This window comes from Natrix helvetica (assembly GCF_964273705.1).
Source record: "Natrix helvetica genome assembly, chromosome: 1".
Classification (NCBI taxonomy): domain Eukaryota; kingdom Metazoa; phylum Chordata; class Lepidosauria; order Squamata; family Natricidae; genus Natrix; species Natrix helvetica.
The window spans coordinates 40,762,629-40,783,999 of NC_138548.1; the positions used below are offsets into that span (position 1 = coordinate 40,762,629).

Sequence of the window (21,371 nt, forward strand, 5' to 3'; positions counted from 1 at the left end):
TTTTTTTTCAATGTGAGCAGAAAAGTATAGTGTTTGAGCGGCACATTTTCATGCCTGAGCACCTGAATTTTTTCTTCAAACCTGACAGCTTTAAGACTTGTGGACTTCAACTCCCAGAATTCCTCCTCCAGTCATGTTGGCTCAGGAACTCTGGCATTGAAGCATGCAAGTCTTAAAGCTGTCAAGTTACAAGATCCTTGCACCCCTAACCCGTTAGGGGGAAAAAACCCCAGAGGTCTTCAAACCTGACAGCTTTAAGACTTGTGGACTTCAACTCCCAGAATTCCTCCTCCAGTCATGTTGGCTCAGGAACTCTGGCATTGAAGCATGCAAGTCTTAAAGCTGTCAAGTTACAAGATCCTTGCACCCCTAACCCGTTAGGGGGAAAAAACCCCAGGGGTCTTCAAACCTGACAGCTTTAAGACTTGTGGACTTCAACTCCCAGAATTCCTCCTCCAGTCATGTTGGCTCAGGAACTCTGGCATTGAAGCATGCAAGTCTTAAAGCTGTCAAGTTACAAGATCCTTGCACCCCTAACCCGTTAGGGGAAAAAAACCCCAGGGGTCTTCAAACCTGACAGCTTTAAGACTTGTGGACTTCAACTCCCAGAATTCCTCCTCCAGTCATGTTGCAGCAACGTCATCTGCGTGGATCTGCTCCATCTTTGGTTTCTTCATTGTGGGCAGGGCTGTGCTGAAGATGCCGCCAAGCTGCCACCAGAATAACTGCTGCTACCTCCTCCTCCAACAGCACCACATTTGCACCTGAGCTCAGCGCCGCGTTACCCCTGCCCCCTCCTCCTCCTCCTCCGTGCTTTTGAGGAGCCATGAGGCTTTTTTCCCTCCTGCTCCCACCCCCCCACCTTCCTACTGGCTCCCGCAGCCTCATGGCTCCTCAAAAGCACGGCTGAGGAGGAGGGGCAGGGGTAACACGGCGCTGAGCTCAGGTGCTCCGAGCGGAGGGGAGGCGCCGCTGCCATGTGTGGGGATGCCAGCTGGAGCTTTCGTGGCTTCAGCTCAGCCGCAAATCCGGCAGTGCTGTTAGAGGAGGAGGAGGTGGCAGCAGTTATTCCGGTGGCGGCGGGGGCTTTGGGACTTCACAACTACGAGTCTCCCGTGCTCATCAAGACAAGTCTGGGGAGGTCCTTTGTGGGCGGCCAGTTCTAGCTGCCTGCAAAGGACCTCCCCAGCTTCCAGAGCCTGTGGCAATAGAAATCACTGTGCGGCAGTTGAAAACTGCTGCACGGTGTTTTCTTGCCATGTGCGCGGCCGCGCGGCCACGCACCTTAGAGGAAACATTGGATACAACTTTGAGGCAACAAATAAATCCCAGGAGATAAACAGGATAATGGATGTTGCTATGAGCCTAATATTTAATCATGGGGCATTTCCCTCAAAAAGGGCTGTTCCAGTGTTCAGAAATAGAATTGATTTTGAACAGAACATTGAAGTTAACTATTCCCCCCCCCCCAAAAAATTAAGTGCAATCCAATCATTAATACAGCCCATTCGAGGGTCACAATTTTCCATAATGAACATTTCCACATCCCTAAACAGGGATGTTTCATTCAGAAGTCTCTCTGTGAAGCTACTTATGAGTACAGGTAAATCTCCTTCCTAGTCCAGTCACATAAACCAATGAGAAATTCTAGAAATATATGAAAGGTACTCCAGAAGTTGTAATCATTACCTCTGGTTAATTGAACACTGGTTTACTCAATTAATACAATTAACTGAGTTCACATTATGCATAAGTACCATGGCCTGGGTCTGGAAAAAATATTTGACTAAAATGGATTACTTGGTGGGAGAACAGGACTTCTAGTACTGCCTTTGGCACAAAGCCACCCCGGTGACCTTGGGCTGGTCACTTTCTCTCAGCCCTAGAAAGGAGGCAACAGCAAATCTTCTCTAAAAACTCTAACCTGTCCATGTAGTCTCCAAGAATCAGTCATGAATAAGTAGAAGAAGAAAAAATGTCTTTTGTTCAGTCTGTCTTACAAATACAGTCAAAGAGACATGGGTGTTTGAAGAGGTAGATATACCGCGTTTCCTTCTTTTGACCTTCTCCAAACCATCAGCTGATTTTTTTAAAAAGCAGTGACTACATTTTGTCATAACAATGTTTCTAAAGAAACAATTCTTTGAAAACATTACAGGCAAAAGCTCTACCCTTCTCTTCCTGCCCCAAAACATACGCCATTGAGTACTAATTATACTTAGTTGTTATCAAATGCTGCTTAACTCAAGGAAAGTAAGAAAAAACACTGATCCATTGAAGAGAGTGAGTGGAAATTTAACTTGGAGCCAATCCACAATGAATTATTTTGTTTTAAATCCCATTTGTATGTATGAAGCAATCAACTGCCGTATTGTAATTTAGTTTTTGTGCAGTAAAATCCCATACACATTTACTCAGAAGGAAATCTTAAATTCATTGGCATGTGCTACAATGTCTATTTTAACTAGCAATTATTTTCTAAGGCCATAGTGTTGGATTTAGTTTTATTCAGTGAATCAGTCCAACTAAAGCATGGTTAATAGCATATAGAGCAGTGGTTCCCAAAGTTGGCAGTACTGCCCTCTGGGGGGCGGAGGGGTGGCGCTAAGAGGCAAGAGGAGCGGCAGGGGGGCACTAAGAGGCAAGGGGGGGCAGGGGATGTTAAGACGCAAGGGAGGTGGCAGAGGAGTGCCCCTCGCAGGGCGCAATTCTGCCTGGAGCTCTGTTGGCCGCCAGTCAGCTGAGCACTTCTGGCAGGGGTGAAATTCAGCCGGTTCTGACAGGTTCTCCTGAACGGTAGGACAAATTATGGGCAGTTCGGAGAACCGGTAAAATGCACCACTGACTGGCTCCACCCTCACCTCCCGCCCCTCCCACTCACTCCTTTTCATATCTCGCCTGCCTAGAGGCACAGGTGCTGCTGCTGCTGCTCCTTGGTTCCCGCACTTATCTCAACCATACAGCCCAGCAGATCTCTGCCCGGTGAGTCTTCCTTTGCTTCTATTCTAGCTACCTCCCCCACGCCCAGCCAAGGTGTCTATTCTTTTCCCAAGCTATTTCCCTCTGTCTGGGCTCTCCCTTGCAGAGCTGAGCCTAGCATTCAGTTTAAAATCCAGGGCAAGGGAGGGGGGCAACAGGGCAACCAGAAGGAGGGAAAACTTGTTTTTTTGCCAAACTATTTTTTCACAAGGAGAGGAGGAGAGAGGGAGGGAGGCAGAGAGGGAGGGAGCGAAAGAGAAGGAGAGAGGAAGGGAGGAAGTCAAGAGAGAGGAAGAGGAAAGGAGAAAGGAGAGAGAAGGGGAAGAAGGGAGGAAGAGAGGTGAGAGAGAGAGACAACTGAACTTTACTCGTGAAAAGGTGTTAATTACGTCAATGGAAGAGATAGGAAACTGCATTAGTAATATATATGTCAATGTGTTGATTTGTACTAAAAATGTTTAGCTTAAAGAAGTTATGAGGAATCACAAATATGTACGTTAAAAGTGTGGAAAATGTAATGTACGTGTGGATGACCCTTTGCATGAGTTGTATTGGGAAACTATTTAATTGGCCATCTTATCATGCTTCAGAATCCCAAAGGTGCTTTTTCAAGAGGCAACTGGACTTTCTGGTTTTTCTTTGAAGACACTTCTTGGATGGGAAGCAAAACATCTTTAAAGAAAAACCAGAAAGTCCAGTTGCCTCATGAAAAGGCACCTTTGGGACAACCATGACCTGAAAGTGAACTCTATTCAAGCGCAATATAGGCCGTTGCGAGCTATACCAATTTCCGATCTTGTCTGAGCTAGAAGAGAAAGGCGGGATACAAGATGATGATCTTCAAGTTTTTTGTGACCATTTGGACATGCTGCATAAAGATACTCTGAACGATATCAGGATCTTCTTTTTTTTTTGATGGAAATTCCAGATTGGGTGATAAATCTATTTTCAGATATTGAGAAAGATGGGGTAGTGGGGGGGAACAACTCATAAAGCTGCAAAATGACATTGAACTGAAGCCAAAGTTTAAAAAATCGTACCAAGAGTTTTTGTTACAGAAAGAAATTTCTGATTGTTATCCTTCACTATGGACAGTGGTTAAGAAGCTCCTTGTTGCATTTCCAACATCATATTTGGTGGAACGTGGCTTCAGTGTGGTCATCCAACTTCTCTCCAAGCAAAGAAATCGACTTCAGATTACTGAATGTGGTGATTTAAGATTCCTGGTAAAACTGGGAAACTGGTATCACTTCATCAAGCCTATCCATCACATTATGAATTTACTGAACAGTGAAGTAGTTATTAAATTTTACTGAGTTTACTAAGTTACTAGTTTCTAAGGTTCTTGATAAATGACTATCAGACTTTAAAAACCTGGTATTACTGGATCATGTTCAACAATTTTGTTGAATTAACATTAACTAAAAAGGTTTTTAAATTGGATTTTGAATAAATGTGCAATTAATTGTTACAGTTTTGAATTTTACTGTTACTATCTTCCTTCCATCGTGCAAACCTCCCAGTCACATGACCCCCCCAGCCACGCCCACCAAGCTACGCCCACAGAACCGGTAGTAAAAAAGTTTGAATTCCACCACTGGATGGGGGGGCACTGAGGATCAGTTTGTAGCACCAAGGGGGCAGTGGACTGAAAAAGTTTGGGAACCATTGATATAGAGTATTATGTGAACGAATCCAATTGTGGTTTAGTCAACCAATTATGGTTAAGTAAAGCATGACATAATAGCAATAGATTTATATACCACTTCACAGTGCTTTATAGCCATCTCTAAGTGGTTTACAGAGTCGGCATATTGCTCCCCAAAATCTGAGTCGATGAGACTCAAAGTGCCGAATTGCTGGCAGCTGGTAGTCATCAGAAGTAGCCTACAGTATTGCATGCTAACCACTGAGTCACCATGGCTCCTAATGCAATGTATAAATTTAATTATAGGCTTTGGGAAGCAATTATTCCCAATCTTGCTTCTTCCAACTGTGGAACATATTCAATGTTATCGGTTGGATTCTAATTTCCAAGAAAAGATGTGATTTTGGCTGTGAAACTATTTCATTTACCATTTCTGGCAATAATAAGCTTGGGCTGAAAACTGGATTTATAATGAAATGTGAAACACTATTTCTCAGGGATGGTGCTGTTTACAGCTTTGAACGTCTCTCTATTGGAAAGGAGGAGAAGGGAATCGGGGGTGTTTTTTATTAAATTCAGTTTCCCTCTCCAAATGTTAAAATAGCTAAGGCTGACATTAGATAAGGTCTGCAGTGTTCAGTGAATAGTGCTTTTTTAATGCTATTTATATCATAAAAGACCCAGCTTTAGTACCGAATGTTACTCAGATATACAGAAATCTCTGTAATTAAAAAAAGCTGATTCTTACAAAAATAATGTTGTGTACAGGTAGTCCTCGGCTTACAATAGTTCATTTACAACGGCACTGGAAGAAGTGACTTATGTCTGTTTTTGACAGCTGCAACTTTTGTAGTATATCCATGATCATGTGATCAAAATTCAGGTGCTTGGCATCTGGTTCATACTTATGACCATTGCTGTCATGTGATCATGTTTTGTAACTTTCTGACAAGCAGAGTCAATGGGGAAGCCAGAGTCACTTAACAACTGGGTTAACAACATCAGTTGCAGTGACTCACTTAAGAACTGTGGCAAGAAAGATCATAAAATGGGGCAAAACTCACTTAACAAATGTCTCACTTAACAACAGAAATTTTGGGCTCAATTGTGATCCTAAGTCGAGGACTACCTGGAGTTGTTTGGCATGTAAAATAATACGGGAGTTATACAGTTACAACCTTGCTGGTTTGTAATTCAAATGGAGTTTTCATTTTGCTCATTATCTGATTTCATTGTATATGCTTTTATTCAAATTGCATTGTTTAATGTATTTTATTGTAAATTACACAAACCTTCAGCTATTGGGTCATTTTAAAAGTTTAATAAGAATAGAATGAATGAAACTGAATGACAGGAGTTTAAAGTCCGGCAAAACGAAAGCATTTCTACACCCAGTGCACATATTTAAGATTGTAGAAAAGAAAGTAATGGCCACTAACTCAGAAAGTTCAAAAGAGGATTAGACATATTAATTGAAGTTTCAATGGCTATTAATCAGTTTTTCTTGCATTCCTGTCACTGATGAAAGACAGTGAGAAGTAACTATTGTCCTAGTTACTGGACTTCTTTTAGGTTTCTGGTTTGCCACTGTTGAAAAGACAGGTCTCATCTGAACACTAAACTAACCCCCAGTGCTCTTGTATTTGGGAACTTTTAATACAAAGAAGCCTAATAATAAACTTTATAGGCGTAATCCTATTTCTATTCATGGGATGGGGTATGAGCAACTACCTAGTATATGTAAAGCCACTGTTGTCAAAGACATATAATTTGTCATCCAACATTTCTAACTTCATGTACTTTCTCAAACAAAATTGTATTTTGCATTCATAGATTCAGCCTGCAGGCTTCACCCAGAAATGACATAACATACTTCAGTGCACACAGTTCAATTTGCAAAAGGGATATATAGAAAAGATTCTGTTTCTACATACCGTTTTTTGGTTCAGAGTGATTTCCCCCTGCCCAAACATCTTTTGTAATTATAAATTGTTTTTATTAAAATAATACGTTCTAGTTTGAACACATTATGAACTACGTTATTTTAATAACTATAACTGAGCTAATTCATTCAGTGTTTATAAGACATTTTACCAAACAATGTACTAAGAGTTACCACATTCTCTTAGAAATATGTCCTTAAATCCTTTCCTTCCCTCCCTTCCCTATCCTATCCTATTATTGAATTCCATTAACAGAAAGGTTTGTAGTAGCCTGGTATAGATAATTCTTCACTTACAACAGTTTGTTTAGTGGCCGTTCAAAGTTACGATGACACTGAAAAAAGTGTCTTGTGTCCATTTTTCACACTTATGACCATTGTAGCATCTCCATGGCCACGTGATCAAAATTCAGATGCTTGCAATGAATCATATTTATGATGGATCACCTTTTGCAACTCTTTGACAAGCAAAGTCAATGGGGAAAGCCAGATTCACCTAGCAACCTGTTAGTAACTTAACAACTACAGTGATTCACTTAACAACTATGGTAAGAAAGGTCATAAAATGACTTAACAACTGTCTTGCTTAGCAGCAGAAATTTTGGGCTCAATTGGCAGCCGTAAGCCATGTATAAATTGCAGCCTGAACCATATATAAAAGTGAGACATTTTTTTTTGTTTCCTTTTCCCTTACCTAAAAAAAAGTGGAGAGGTTAAAAAGAGGGATTGGATGATTCTTTATAGCAGCATAGGAAGTAAAGAATGTTCCAAAACTAGATTGTTGCTCCTACTTTCTGTTATTCCTCGCAATCGTAGGTAGCATGGAGCTACTATGTATTTGTGTACAAGATTTATAAGGCTGCCAAACTCAGCATGACTCTAGATGGCATATAAAATAAAGGGAAACAGGAAACCAACAAGTTCCCAAACCTGTACAACATTAAACATCTACAATATATAAATACAGAATACGAAACATCAAAGAGTGACCAAGCAACAAAACAGAACAACCAGTATTAACAACCAATGGACTATAGGTATCTAATTGGTGGGTTCGCCTTGGAAATCTTGAACTCTGAACCCGTAGCAGGGACTTCTACTTGGCCCCATAATTTTTGTTTAATTTGTGCAAAAGATCTTAGTTCCATGTATTTGTATCTCCAATTAATAGTTCTCGGTTAAAAGGCTAATTCACTAGAAATCTAACTCTCACCCACCGGAGAATTATACTGCAGGTAGTAAACGAAAAAATTTTGGTAATGTTTTTCACTTTCTGAAATTTTGCTCCAGAGGATGACAGCTATAATTGAAAACCAAGGAATAATCATACACTTCTAATATTTGTTACATCATGTAAATTGTATAATTCATGTGACCATATCTGTCACTAGGCTGAAAGTAAGGGGTGTTAATCTGTTGCACTCTCTGTCTTTCTAGCACGCTACAGGAACAGAAGGGGGAACTCTGTAAGCGTCTTTCTTACACAACTCACAAACTGGAAATGCTTGAAACTGAATTTGATTCTACACGTCAATATCTTGAAGTAGAACTGAGACGCGCTCAGGAAGAACTAGAAAAAGTGACCGAAAAGCTGAGACGGTTTGTGTCTGAATTCATTGACATTACAGAAAATAAATTGCACATTTTATTTTAGTGAAATAATCAGAAATGTGAAGAATGTCGATACTCATTAAAAATTAGAAAGGAATTCAATGTTGGCATTAATTAAATCTCAGCACTTAACTAATAAAATGACCAAAGGATTGGATCACCTCCCCTATGAAAAAAAGTTAACAAAATTTAAAGTTGTGGGGAGCTGGAACAAGTAAAGTGAGAGAGGATCAAGATATGAAAACCTATTCATGAGATAGAGCAATTAAATATGGATTCTTTTTCTCTCTCTTTTCTCTCTAATAATGTTGGATCTCAGAGTCATTTCACAAAGCTAATTGATAAGGGATTCTACACACACAAAGGGAAGTTATTTTCCTTTCTAGGCTGTGGATTACTGCTTGACCACTAATAGAACTAAATGCAGGAGTAAAAAAAATCTTTCATCTGATCCTGCTCTTCTTATTCCTTCAGTAAACAATTAAAGATGGTCATTTTTTTCACCATTTGCCAAAAAGAATGAATGATTGAATATCAGAAGTAAGAAGTAAATATAATGTTTCAATTATTTGTTTCAGATTAACAACACAATTATATTTACTTTATGTGTATAAAGGAATGAGACTGTCAGATGCTAAAGATCAGAACAACACATGAATTTCCAATTAAGCTGATTTATTACTAAACATGCCTGTCTAAATGAATCTACTCAATTAATGGTTAGCAGTATTTTGACTTTAGATAAGAGTCAATGGAATTCAAGAAAGGATGGACTTAGTCCATTTATGACTACATAGAGATTCTAGGCTGATTCCTCTTTTGACTCTGCCACCAAGTTCTGCCTCTCCTCCTGCGAAGTCTCATTGAATTCAATAGAATTTACTTCCAATTCTAGTTGCAACTTTGCTGGTTTTATTTAATTTATTGATTTGTTAATTTATTTATACTTGTAACTGACCATCTCACCAGAGGCAACTCTAGATGGCTTACAGACATTCAATTAAAATGTACAATAAAACATTCAAACAATAAATAGATATCATACATTGAAGATTCAGCTAAAATAAAATTAACCAGAATGGAGAGGAAGGGAGAAAAGTGTGCACTGGGAGCAGGCGGGGTTTTATCTATTCCATTAGCCACTTCCAAACTGCCAGAATCCCATTGGGTCCCAGGCTAGTTGGCAGAGCCATGTCTTCATGGTTTTTTGGAAGGGCAAAAGGGTGGATGTGGTTCTCATCTCCAGGGGATGATGTTCCAGAGGGTAGGAACCAAAATTCCATGGCTGATGGAATCCACAGCATTGCCTTTCTACCCACATCAGCAGAGCGGGTTAACTCCAGCAGGGTGAACTGGTTCCTCAATAGCCTGCATCCATGCCGTGAAAAGCTTTAAAGGTGATAACCAACACCTTGAATTGGACCCAGAAGCAACCTGACAGCCAGTACAGCCTGCGGAACATTGACATGGACCAGCCTAGGGGCCCCCAAGAACTGCCTGGCAGCTGCTTTTTGCATTAACTGAAACTTTAAGATTCAGTTTAAAGGTAGCTCCATGTAGAGCACTAAATGTGTTTTACAAGACCCTCCAGGTTACCTTAATAAGCATTTATATATAGATAGAACCGTGGTGGTGCAGTTGTTAGAATGCAGTATTGCAGGCTACTTCTGCTGACTGCCAGCTGCTTGCAATTTGGCAGATTGAACCTCATCAGGCTTAAGGTTGATTCAGCCTTCCATCCTTCAGGTGGGTAAATTGAGAACTCAAGAGTGTTGGGGGCAATTTGCTGACTCTGTAAACAACTTAGAGAGGGCTGTAAAAGCAAAGTGGTATATGTGTCTGCTATTTCTAAGAGCCATTACTATATATTATATTTCTCTATCTTTTACCTGTAAATGCCAAGAGCAAATGAAAAAAATGCCCCTATGACAAATTACCCATATTGTATACATCAGAATCTTTGCAGCATATTATGAGGATAGGTGCTATTTATATATTGATTCTCAAAATGATGGTATGCAGAGAGATTCATGTGAGAGATTGTGCAAAATGAAGGAGAGACTGTTAAAATGTTTACTTCGGAAAATGAAACTAAGCCCAGCTACTGAAAAAGATGAGGAAAATGTTTCAAAGAAACTCCATCGAAATTAGCTCTGAATAACCATGTCAGATAAATTCCTATTAGGGTTTTTAAGAGTCTGTATTAACCCTAGCCAAATATTAAAGAGATCTTATTAAAATCCATGTCCTTCTTGCTTCCTTGTGAGCAGAGGCCACACTTAAAATCCAACGAGGGCTGAAAGGGGTGAAATATCTAATGTTTTCAGCCCATTTGTCAAGGGATTTGTGGAAGGAGAGCCTCATAGCAATTCTTCCCAGTTTCTTTTATATTAATCTGAGTCTTTATTAACTGCATTTATCCATAGTAGGTTCCTTTTGACCTTCTTATGTGGACCAATTTTTATTCTTATAGGAAATCAAAAGGGTTATATCAGAAATTGGGTTCTTTAAACCTCTGCAAGAGTTTAGTCTTTCAACTACATGTACCTCAAAATTTAAAAAAAATCAGTCCAAAATCAGTTCCATCCCATACAGCATGGATGCCTCAAAAAGATATATTGCAAGTTTTATATATGATGCTGGGAATTCTCATTAAAAAAATCGTTAACATTTTATATTATTTTTCACCCATACTTGGAAGATCCAAACAAAATCCAGAACTTTCACATTAAAGTTCTCCATCCCTATTTAAGGGTCAAAGTTTAAACATTTACATTCAAAATGAAATTGCTTCTGATCTTTTCTATCTTTCTACTTTGTATATGCTTGCGGTTGAAATGCTGAAAGCTGGTGGTCAGTTTACACAAGATACTAGTAAAACTATACTCAAGATCCTTCAGAGAAGTAAAAATAACTGATACATGGGAAAATGCTGAAGTGATTCTTATACACAAGAAAGGGGTCCAAGATTATTTAAAGAACTATAAGCCTTCTTCCAGTCATCTACAGTGTTTTCACCAAGATAAATAGCAAAAAGAAGATTGAGAACATTGAATAATAACAGCCAAAGGAGCAGGCAAGGTTCAGAAGTTGTTACAGCACAATGGATCACATCCAAGTTGTTAAGCAAGAATGGCACAATGAATACACTATGTCTCTGTGAAATGGGTGCATGACTTTCATTGACTACAAAAAGGCATTTGACTCAGTATTACAGCAAGCAATAATTAAGGCATTGCTCAACCAAAGCGTAGACACTGTTTAGATAAACTTACTACAATCAATATATGAAAAAACAATGGCAGTAATTTGTCTTAATGATCTTAAAGTGGAAATCAAAATGGAACAAGGTGTACAATAAGGCAATACAAAATCATCTATCCTTTTCTCAGCCTGCCTTGAAGAAGTACTTTGCAAACTAGACCTTGCAAAAGATGGAATAAAAATCAATGGCACCTATTTAAATCAGTTAAGAGTTGCAGATGATGTTGTCCTCTTCTCACAAGACTCAGAAGAGCTACAAAGACACATACAAGAGCTGCATAAAGCAGGAGAACCATTTGGCTTAAAAATAAACCTGAAAAAGAGCCAGGTTATGTTTAATAAATTCAGCAAAGAAAGGGGGAAAATATATATCTGGAGAAGAATTAGACATAGTAGACAGCAACATATACCTTGGCCAATGCATCTCAATGGAAGGAGATACAACAAAGGAAATTGAATGATGTGTTAAATGTGTTTTGGCAGGCATTTGGCAAGCTAAGCATAATTTTCAACGACAGCCTCCCCCTCTGCCTGAAGACAAAGGTTTTCAATCAGTATGTGCGATCTTCTCTAACATATGTCAGTGAAACGTGGTGTCAGGCCTGCAGCCATCTTTTCTTTTGGGTCTTTGGCCTGCCATACTTTCTATTATTCTGCTATGCATTTTCTATTGTGGAAGAATGGGAGGGGTGATTGTAAGGAGTCACATACTGTGTAGTTACAACAAAATTCTTTCTAGAAAGCCAAGGTCATCCTTTGTCTCTGAACCTCTACACCTGACCAGAATTGGATGAGTGGAACTGCCATCATGGCAGTGGGAGATTGGACCATGTGAAGGACTTGTGGGTGTGGGAGCAAGAGATTGAACTTTCAACTGGGTGGGGAAAACCAGGAAGCTTTCAGATTCAGGTTTTCCCAGATGTGCCAACATGGCTCTCTTAATAAATTGGAACTTTGAGCAATACTTTGCCTTGGACTATGATTTACTTTTGGATGCTATTTGGAACCCTGACACATGGACACTAACCTCACAATCAATATAAAAGCTAAGAATGGTGCAAATCATGGAAAGATACATACTCAGCATTACATGATAAGATAGAAATACCTGCACATGGATTAGAGAACAAATGAAAATGTACAATATCATCAAGAGAGTAAAAGATTTGAAATGGAAATGGGCTGGTCATATAATGAGAAGAACTGATGGCAGGTGGATCAAGTCATAGAATGGATCCCACTTGATAAATAGCGTCCACAAACGAGACCTAAAACAAGATGGATTGACAACATCAGAAAGTATTGTGGGCCCAATTGGCAAAAGAAAACTCAGGACCTAATTGATTGAAAACGTGTGGAGGAGGCCTTCATCCTGCAGTGGTTAGACAATGGCTAAATTGATATGTTCTATTATTAACAATGACTATGGCTTCTCTTTGCTTTAGAATAGGGAGGGAAATTTTAGTAACCCACCTGCTTCTGCCAAAAACTCTCTAGTGGACAGGCTTGGAACTCGTCTCTCCTGCTGGTTTTTGATGACCTCAGATGACAGTGAACTCAGAATAGAAAGAGAAAATGTCATCATCCTGGACACTTCATCAGTATCATAGAGGAGCCATTCTCAGAGTGCTTGTCCTTCTTACATTCAGGGAATCAAAAGTAATGATAGACATGGTCTCCCTCTTTAATTTCCATGGAGGTAAAGAATGTGAAAAGTGCAATAGACCAGGGCACGATTCTTTATCTAGGTCAACTTGTTTTAGACTGACTGTCCAATATTTCACAACAGCCTTTGAATTTGCACCACAGTGAGGACTAGGGAACAATAATTTCCACAGTAGCTTGGTCAAGGTCTTATTGTTTCCAGATTTATTCTTAACTTTGCTCTCAGGAACTAAATAATAAACATGTTTCTCTCTTCCTTTTCTCTTTTGCTCTTACAGCTATCCTGTGAGGTAGGCCTAAACTCAAAAATAATGTTCAGCCCAAGATTGGCCAATGAAAGCTCCGTATTTGAGTTGTGATTTGATTTGGTGTCTTTCGTGTTTTAGCTGGGCCATTTCATCATCTTGCTTTTCAGATTTATCACAGATAAAAGTACCTATCTCACATATAAAGAAATAGGAACTGGGTTGCAACTGTTCATGCAAAATAAAGTTAAAAAGTACAAAGTGAAAGTGCAACAATTATGTTAATTATACAATTTCTTCTTTATTTTAGGATACAAAACAACTACCTAGCCATACAAAGAATTAATCAAGACCTAGAAGATAAATTATACAGAATGGTGAGTACAGAAGGCTATTGTATGCTTATTAAGTAGACCTGTATGATTCTTTGGTTGCCAGAATAAATTGAAAATGAAGAATCTTATATTTTCATTATGCCTAAGTAACTCAGAAGTAAGCCTTGCAATACTCAATTATGACATCTTCTCTAATAAGTGCGCTTATAATTGCAACTTACAACTTGGTAAGATTTTTCTGCTATTCTGCATGAATAAATTCTTCTTGTCTAATAAAGGGGAACCCTCGTTGTTAGAAGATTAATTTAGTTTTAATGTCCTTTGATTGTTCTAATTATTTTGTCCTGTAAAAATGAACTCATCTGCCATCATTTTACAAGGCAGCCGCTGCAGCTGCTTGGAACTGTTTTGCAGGGGGAAATCTGAACAGGAGAAAATTAAATGTCCCCGAAGAGTCCAATGATAACCTAGCATGCAGCAATATGGTGACTGAGATTGGGAGAGGGAGAAAGTGAGAAAAGTAAATCAAAATTCAAGTTTGAAATGGAATGGAATTTTCTTGGAATAGGCAGGTCCAGCTGGCCTCTCCAAATGCCTATTATTTACTGTAGTGTTTTGTTGTAGACCATTTTACTTGTTCCAGTTACAGAATCAATGTTTCAGTAGTGATGGATAGAAAAGAATCCCTGTATAATACTAAACATTTGCAGCTTCAAGACAGGGAAGCTGTAGATTAAAGCACATGAAGATGCGTCTTAGCTACATTGCATAGAATTTTGTTTTCTCAAACTGTATCTTATTTTTACAAATTGATAATCCCAGCTTTATTCATAAGTCTCTTATGAAATAATTTTGATCAACAGGATTCAGGAAATACTTCTTTTTAATAATTTTGAAGGATGTTGCCCCTCATAGCATAGAGTAGTAGACAATGCAATTTTTCATTTTCTGATGTTTTATATAAATACAAGAGAATAAATACTTTACCCATACCAAACCATCTCATTGTCTAAAATCTTACAGAAAGTGAAAAGATGAAAGTAAACAAAGCAAAAACTAAATAGGGATATCATATGCGATTATTCCTGTTGCACATATAAATATAGTAAGGCTTTATAGAGTTGCCTTCTCAAGATTGCTACCTTTGTAGTATATTAATAACAACTGCTGGGATTCCCAGCTACTGTAAATAGGCAGTTCCATGAGTTGCAGCTCAAACTATCCAAAAAGTGACAGGTTGGCAAAAGCTGAAGTAGAATATAAAATGCATCACTTGGAAGTCAAGCGCCAAAAGCCTACATTTGCCATAAGGTTCTGTCATGCTGTATCCTTTCGATTTACCAGCTATTTTTTCTCATAGTGGCCTATCTACGAAATGGGCATGGCAATGATTTTCTCTATTGCTTTGTTGCAATAAAAGCATATACTGTAAATATTACAAATTACATACCATACGCTTTTCAAATAGTTCAAAGAGCGGGTTTTTTCTGCTTCTCCTGAAATCTTTTAGTTAGCATAAGGTGTCAATAAAAACTTAATGTAAAATGCAGTACCTCTAAAAAAAACAGATCATTTAAAGTAGGAGATTCTTCTTCACAGTTTTCAGTTGGTGAGAGGAGAAATTACCATTTTTAATGCAATACATTTAATGAATCTCCCCTGAGGTTCCTATTATGCAATTTTTAGATGTTAAGTTAGGTGTATCCTATTTGGCCTGTAAAGGTCTGGATGACTACCAGATGACTATTAGAATTTTCTTTAAAGATCCTTTGGATTTGGGCAATCTAAATATGTTAGGACTAATTAACTGGAAGCGGTGCAGAGACTCATTCATTGCACGTGTTATCAGCCAGAAGGTGAATGTCTCTGTCTGTATCATCTGTCTACATTTATATCTTCCGCATTTATCTGTAAATCTATGTATACCATCTATATTGTTACCTTCTTTGGGAGATTATAATAGTTGACAACTATATCCCCAACTTGGGGAGGTAATAATCCTCTCCAACATGTCATCCTGTTACAGTGTAGCTCCAAAATACTTAGACAGCCTGAAGTTAGGGTATATTTAAAATTCTGAAATAGATCACATTTTAGAAAAGAAGTCTGTAGCAGTAATGGTATCCTATTTTCTTCACTACCTGTTCGATAGCGGGAGCACATGTACATAAGGTCCTTGTTGATGTCTGGGTGGGTGGGCGGAGCCTTGCACCGCCGCCACTACCGGTTCACCCAAACCGGTGTGAACTGGCAGCATGCCACCTCTGGTGTGTAGATGTGTGTGTGCCTACATTTTCTGAATAGTAGGAAAATATTTATACTGCAATGTATATTAAATGTAACTAAGAAGGGTCACACTTTTTTCACTGTATAAAGTTGTTTTACATTTTTCAAAATTAATGGAGTAGCTCTATGATGGTTTAGAGCAGGGGTGTCAAACTTGGGCATCACATTGTTGTCACATGATGTATCATTATTTCTTCCCCCTTCGCTTAACCGGGGGTGGGCGTAGATTTTAGTAATGCAGCTTTATGGAATCACCCAAGAAAAAACAATTAAATTCTTGTGCCCCAACACTTTAACACAAAACAATCACTAATTTTAATAGCTACTTTGGCAACATAAAAGTAGAAAACGTATGACATTTAATAATTGTATTATGCAGACATTGGGATAATTTATATATATATTAAGTGTTTTTACATTGGGATTGAGGAAGTCAGTTGTTTCTAGAGTTATTGGTAAATGACTCAGATCTTTTACTGACATGGAATGCTCCTATAAACTTACAGCAATGATGTGTCCCTTGCCAGAGAAATCAACTATGGGTTGCTAAACACAACTTAACAGTAACAGATATTCTGTGAATCGTGAATGAAACCAGGCAGGCAATTTCTATCACTCTAGTATGAGAATATCTATTAAATAGTTTTAAGAATTGTAAAGAGACCTATATTACAACTAATAAGCATGAAAGACTTCCTTTGAAAACTCTTGATTTAAAAGTGAATGAATGCTCCAGGTGCAGCTTTTATGAAAATGTGTATTTTTAGGCATTTGACATGTATTGTGTATACAGTGATTATTATGATTGGAAAAGGTATTTCTAAGCCAGTTTTATTACAGTTTTAAATACTATAAAGTTGCTCTGGTATAATGAGGAAATTACATTTTTAAATTATTCATTAATTGCATTCTTACTTTATGATTTCATTCCTTACTGGATTGTTCTCTCCCATAAATTAATGCTGAACATGCCACCTGCCATTAGCAATTCTATATAATTTATAGTGTCCATATTTGACATATAATCACAGCTTTTTGAATTACCTTGTCAGGGGGTGTGACAGATTTATTGCCATGACAAATTCTTGAAATATTTATTATATATCATTTTATGTCAGGATCTCACCTTCCTAGACTAGATGTAAATTATCCTTATGAGCTCATACCTAAAGCATTTTCCTCAATATAGAAAGATTTCAACTCTTAGAATGGCAAATATGTCTTGTCTATATTTAATATAACTTATGATTATTTTTCAGAGTTACAACCTCTGTAGCATCCCCATGGTCATGTGATCAAAATTCAGATGCTTGGCAAAGACAATGGGGAATCCAGGTTCACTTAATAATTGGGTTACTAACTTATCAATTGCAATGATTCACTTAACAACTGAATCAAGAAATGTCATAAAATGGGGCAAAAATCTCATAACAATTGTCTCACTTAACAACAGAAATATCGGGCTCAATTGTGGTCGAGGACTTCCTGTAAAGAGAACATTCAGTTTCTAAGTGAACATTCATCTAGAATATATTTCAGAATTCTGAAGCTAGTATATTTCAGACCAGAATTCAGCAATTAGGATTCATGAAGCTCTAAATTGCTAAGAATCATGTCAGGCCTGCAAGCCATCTTTTCTTTTTGGGCTTCAGGCCTGCCACAATTTCTACTATTCATTTTCTATTGTGGGAAAATGGGAAGGGGGATTATTTGGAGTTGGGCGATATGTAGCCATAATAACATTCTTTCTAGAAAGTCAAGGTCATCCTTTGCCTCTACAACTGGCCAGAACTGGATGGGTGGAAGCTGCCAGCATGAAGTGGAAGATTGGACCATGTGATGGGCTTTGTGGGTGTGGCGGTAGGATCTTGAACTTTCAACTGGATGGGAAAACCTGGAAGCCCTCAGATTTAGTTTTGCTCAGATGTGCTAACATGGCTCTCTTAATAAATTGGAATTTTGAGGAATCCTTTGCCTCTGACTCTGATTTACTTTTGGATACTATTTGGAACCCTGACAAGTCACTTTATCCGAAAAGATTATTTTTCCATTTATAAGTTGAGATCTTTCAGAAAAATACTTCACCCTCATCCCAGTCAGGCATTAGGAAACATAGCAGCCTCTTCTCTCAGGACTTTCCCAACTGTGATAGGAATGTTGCTAAGAGATAATAACTAGACTAAAGCCTTCAGTGAGATCCTTACTTAAAATGTGGAACATGAATTTGGTCAATCCTGAGGAAGATGTTACTCCCAAGTTTACCTCTTCCTTAATTGTCTGCTAGATTTCTTGATCAGCCTTTGTTTTCCCTGGGCTTTCAAAGCACTTGAGCCTTCCCCATTTCCCATGTCAGATGTTTTGTGTTTCACTATTACTTGAGCTATATTGTATGTACATGATATACACCCCTCCACTTAAGAAGTGACACTGATTGAGCCAAGTTTGCCTTGTCATACAGGAATGAAGCTGCTTGTACATACATATTCATTCATTCATGTGGAGTACTTTTTGTGGCTTCTGAGTAGAGTGCAAGAAATTCATGTTTTTTGCCATGGGTGATAACAGTTAGGTCTGCCTGTGTTGGTGGTAGAGGAACAGAACTGGCCCATATGATCCCCACAACTCCCACTAAGCATCATTTCAGCATGGGAATCTTTGGGAGAAACTTCCTGTTTCTTTAGGGTCTCCAGTTATACTAATTGGAATTTGATTAATGTGTATGAAAGAAGTACAGTGAGCACAACATACCATTAAGCGCTCTATACCATTCAAAAGAGGCAATCAAAAAGCCAAACAGGAAACAAAAAGACCGAAATACCTCCTCACCAGCAATCAACACCAGATGAGCAGAAATTAACACTGAAATTAACACTAGACCAACGATCAAGAAGTAAATAATATTCCAATCAAGGAACTACCAACTCAGACAAACAAGCTAACAGTAAACAACAGCCTAATCAAAGAACTACCAAGACCACACCTACCAACATTGACACCACAATCTACTAGTACATAAAATGAGAGCAAAGCCCCCACTGCCTTCTAGCACGGAAGATGTTAACCTACTTTGGTAGTGAAACATCTACAAAAAAATAGCAAAATCCAAGCTCAGAGAGCACCAAGGCCCCCAGTGTGCTTACTCCTCTAAGTAACTTCTACAATTTTGGAATTTGGTTCTTCCTTCTTTCCCCCATGAATGGCATGTGTTTCTACCATAATTTCCACTTCCTATCCGAAGAATAACTTAAAAGTTATGCATGAGTCCAGTCAATTGTGTGTTTTTCTTCTCAAACTTTGGACAAATGATGAGTTAGCTTTATTCTGATTCTTTTATTATTTTTTGTGGGGCAACTTGACTTAATTTATTTCATTCCATTGCTTTCTTGGTTTCTCTTTGATCCATTATTCTGGTCTTCCATTTGCAAACGAAGTTCAGGATCTCCTCATCTGCTTAAAAGCAGCTACAATGTGCTGACTAATTAGGATCATTAAAGGTACCTAAATATTCTATTACATTTTGAAATATATCCATTCTGTTTCTGTTCATTTGCATGGTTATATGTGTTTAAAAGCCAATCAACCTTTTGTCAGCAAATATCAAGTGCTCCTAATTCTCATGATTCTGAACAGCGGTAGGTTTTAAAAATTAAAATAATATCTAGTTCTTTCTTACATGTTTTTCTTTTTCATTGTGTAAAGCTTTAGAGCTACACAAAAACATTTTGCTTTTCTAGACATTTTAATTTGTTACTATGCTTAAGGGTTTTAACAAGAGGAGATAGTATTTGTGAGATTTTTTTTATTTGCTTACTTGTTCAACTTCCTTCTACTTGGTGCAAGATCATTCTCTTGTAAATTCACTTTTAAACATTTTATTATTCTTTTCAGTCCTCTCAGCTTAATTTTTTTAATAAAAGAAAATGACGTTATTGTATTATGAGAAAAACTCTCTCTGAATTATATTTTCAAAGTCTTGGTGTATCTTGTTCAAATTGTCTACACACCTGAATTGCTTTCCAAAAAAGAAGAAAGCTTCTACAATGTTGCCATAAACTACTGAACCATAAACCATTGATGAAGATCAAAAATTGGGGAAAGGAATGATATAAAAAAGAAGAGAATTGCTGTATTTATTAGAAGGGGAACTGGAATGGGAGGTAGATGTGCCAGCTGTTTCCGCCAGTGACATTTATCCTCATAGACATTTTCTATAATTAACTCTGTTTAGTGCTGATTTAGTACCATTATAACAGAAACAAAGAGCATTTGATCCATTGCCAACCTCTTCAGTGAAGTGTCTCAAGCTCGATTACTCATGGCTTTAATGCCTCCCCCCCAAAATCATGATCTTTAAACATCTCTATCAATAAGGTTGTATAAACTCATGTTCCTGCCTATTCAGAACTCTGAAACCAATGGCTCTGGTTCTTCCAGTTAAGTCCCATTGACAACTGTGAGTCTGTGTAAGGGTAGCTGGATACCAGCCAGACCCAATATTATAATGAATGAAATATTGTTCCCAGGTGTTCTGTCTAAAGGAAGTTCTGAATAGGCAATTCATGTGCAAGGACTGTGCATGTGTAGGCAAACTGTTAAACATCCCTGGTCAAATTGTTCATTTCAATTAAGATGCAAAGGTATAGAAGCTGATATGATCTCTACAAACTTAGACATGACATGACATGACATCTGTATGACAGGAGCAGAAGCTTGTATATTCTTTCATTCTGCACATTGGCAGAAATAATAGCCTATACCTAAAGCATGTGACTGTATCCTTAATCTATCAGGCATCTTGTTGGGGGCAGGGGAGGAGACTTAATCCTGACCTCTTATTGTGTTGTGCTTATTTGCCAGACATTTACATTACTGCAAGTTGCTGCTCAGACAAGCAGTACACATCCCCACGAGGGAGAAATGACCTTTGTTCCATATACAGAGAGTAAAATACCCAAGTCTCTCCCTCTATTGAAAGTACAGAATTGTGCAGCAGCTGCCAAAAAAAGCAAACACGATCCTTAGTTGTATAAACAGAAGCATAGAATCAAAATCCCATGAAGTATTGGTACCATTTTATAAATCCTTAGTAAGACTACACCTAGAATTCTGCTTCCAGTTTTGGTCATCACATTAACAAAAAAGATGTTGAGACTTTGCTGGGGGGTGTGTGTGTGGAGTGCAGAGAAGAGGAATTAAGATGATTAAAGGCCTGGCGACAAAAACGTTTGAAGAACGCTTACAGGAATTGGGTATGACTAGTCTAGAGAAAAGAAGGATTAGGGCTGACACGATAGCAATATTCCAGTATTTGAGGGGCTTCCATAAAGAACAAGGGATCAACTTATTTTCCAACCACCACTTAATACAAAAGGAAGATGTTTGACACTAGTGCAAAA

At 38.2% G+C, this 21,371-nt stretch overlaps 1 protein-coding gene across 6 annotated transcripts in view; it reads left to right on the forward strand.

The window, feature by feature from the left end:
• Nucleotides 1–21,371, forward strand: part of BEGAIN (brain enriched guanylate kinase associated) — a 178,158-nt gene that overhangs the window by 98,797 nt on the left and 57,990 nt on the right. For all 6 annotated transcript variants that reach the window (XM_081937884.1, XM_081937886.1, XM_081937885.1 and 3 more), the window contains 2 exons: nucleotides 8,007–8,168; nucleotides 13,665–13,731. In XM_081937884.1, coding sequence (XP_081794010.1) covers nucleotides 8,007–8,168; nucleotides 13,665–13,731 — 229 coding nt within the window. The remainder of the gene's footprint in view (nucleotides 1–8,006; nucleotides 8,169–13,664; nucleotides 13,732–21,371) is intronic.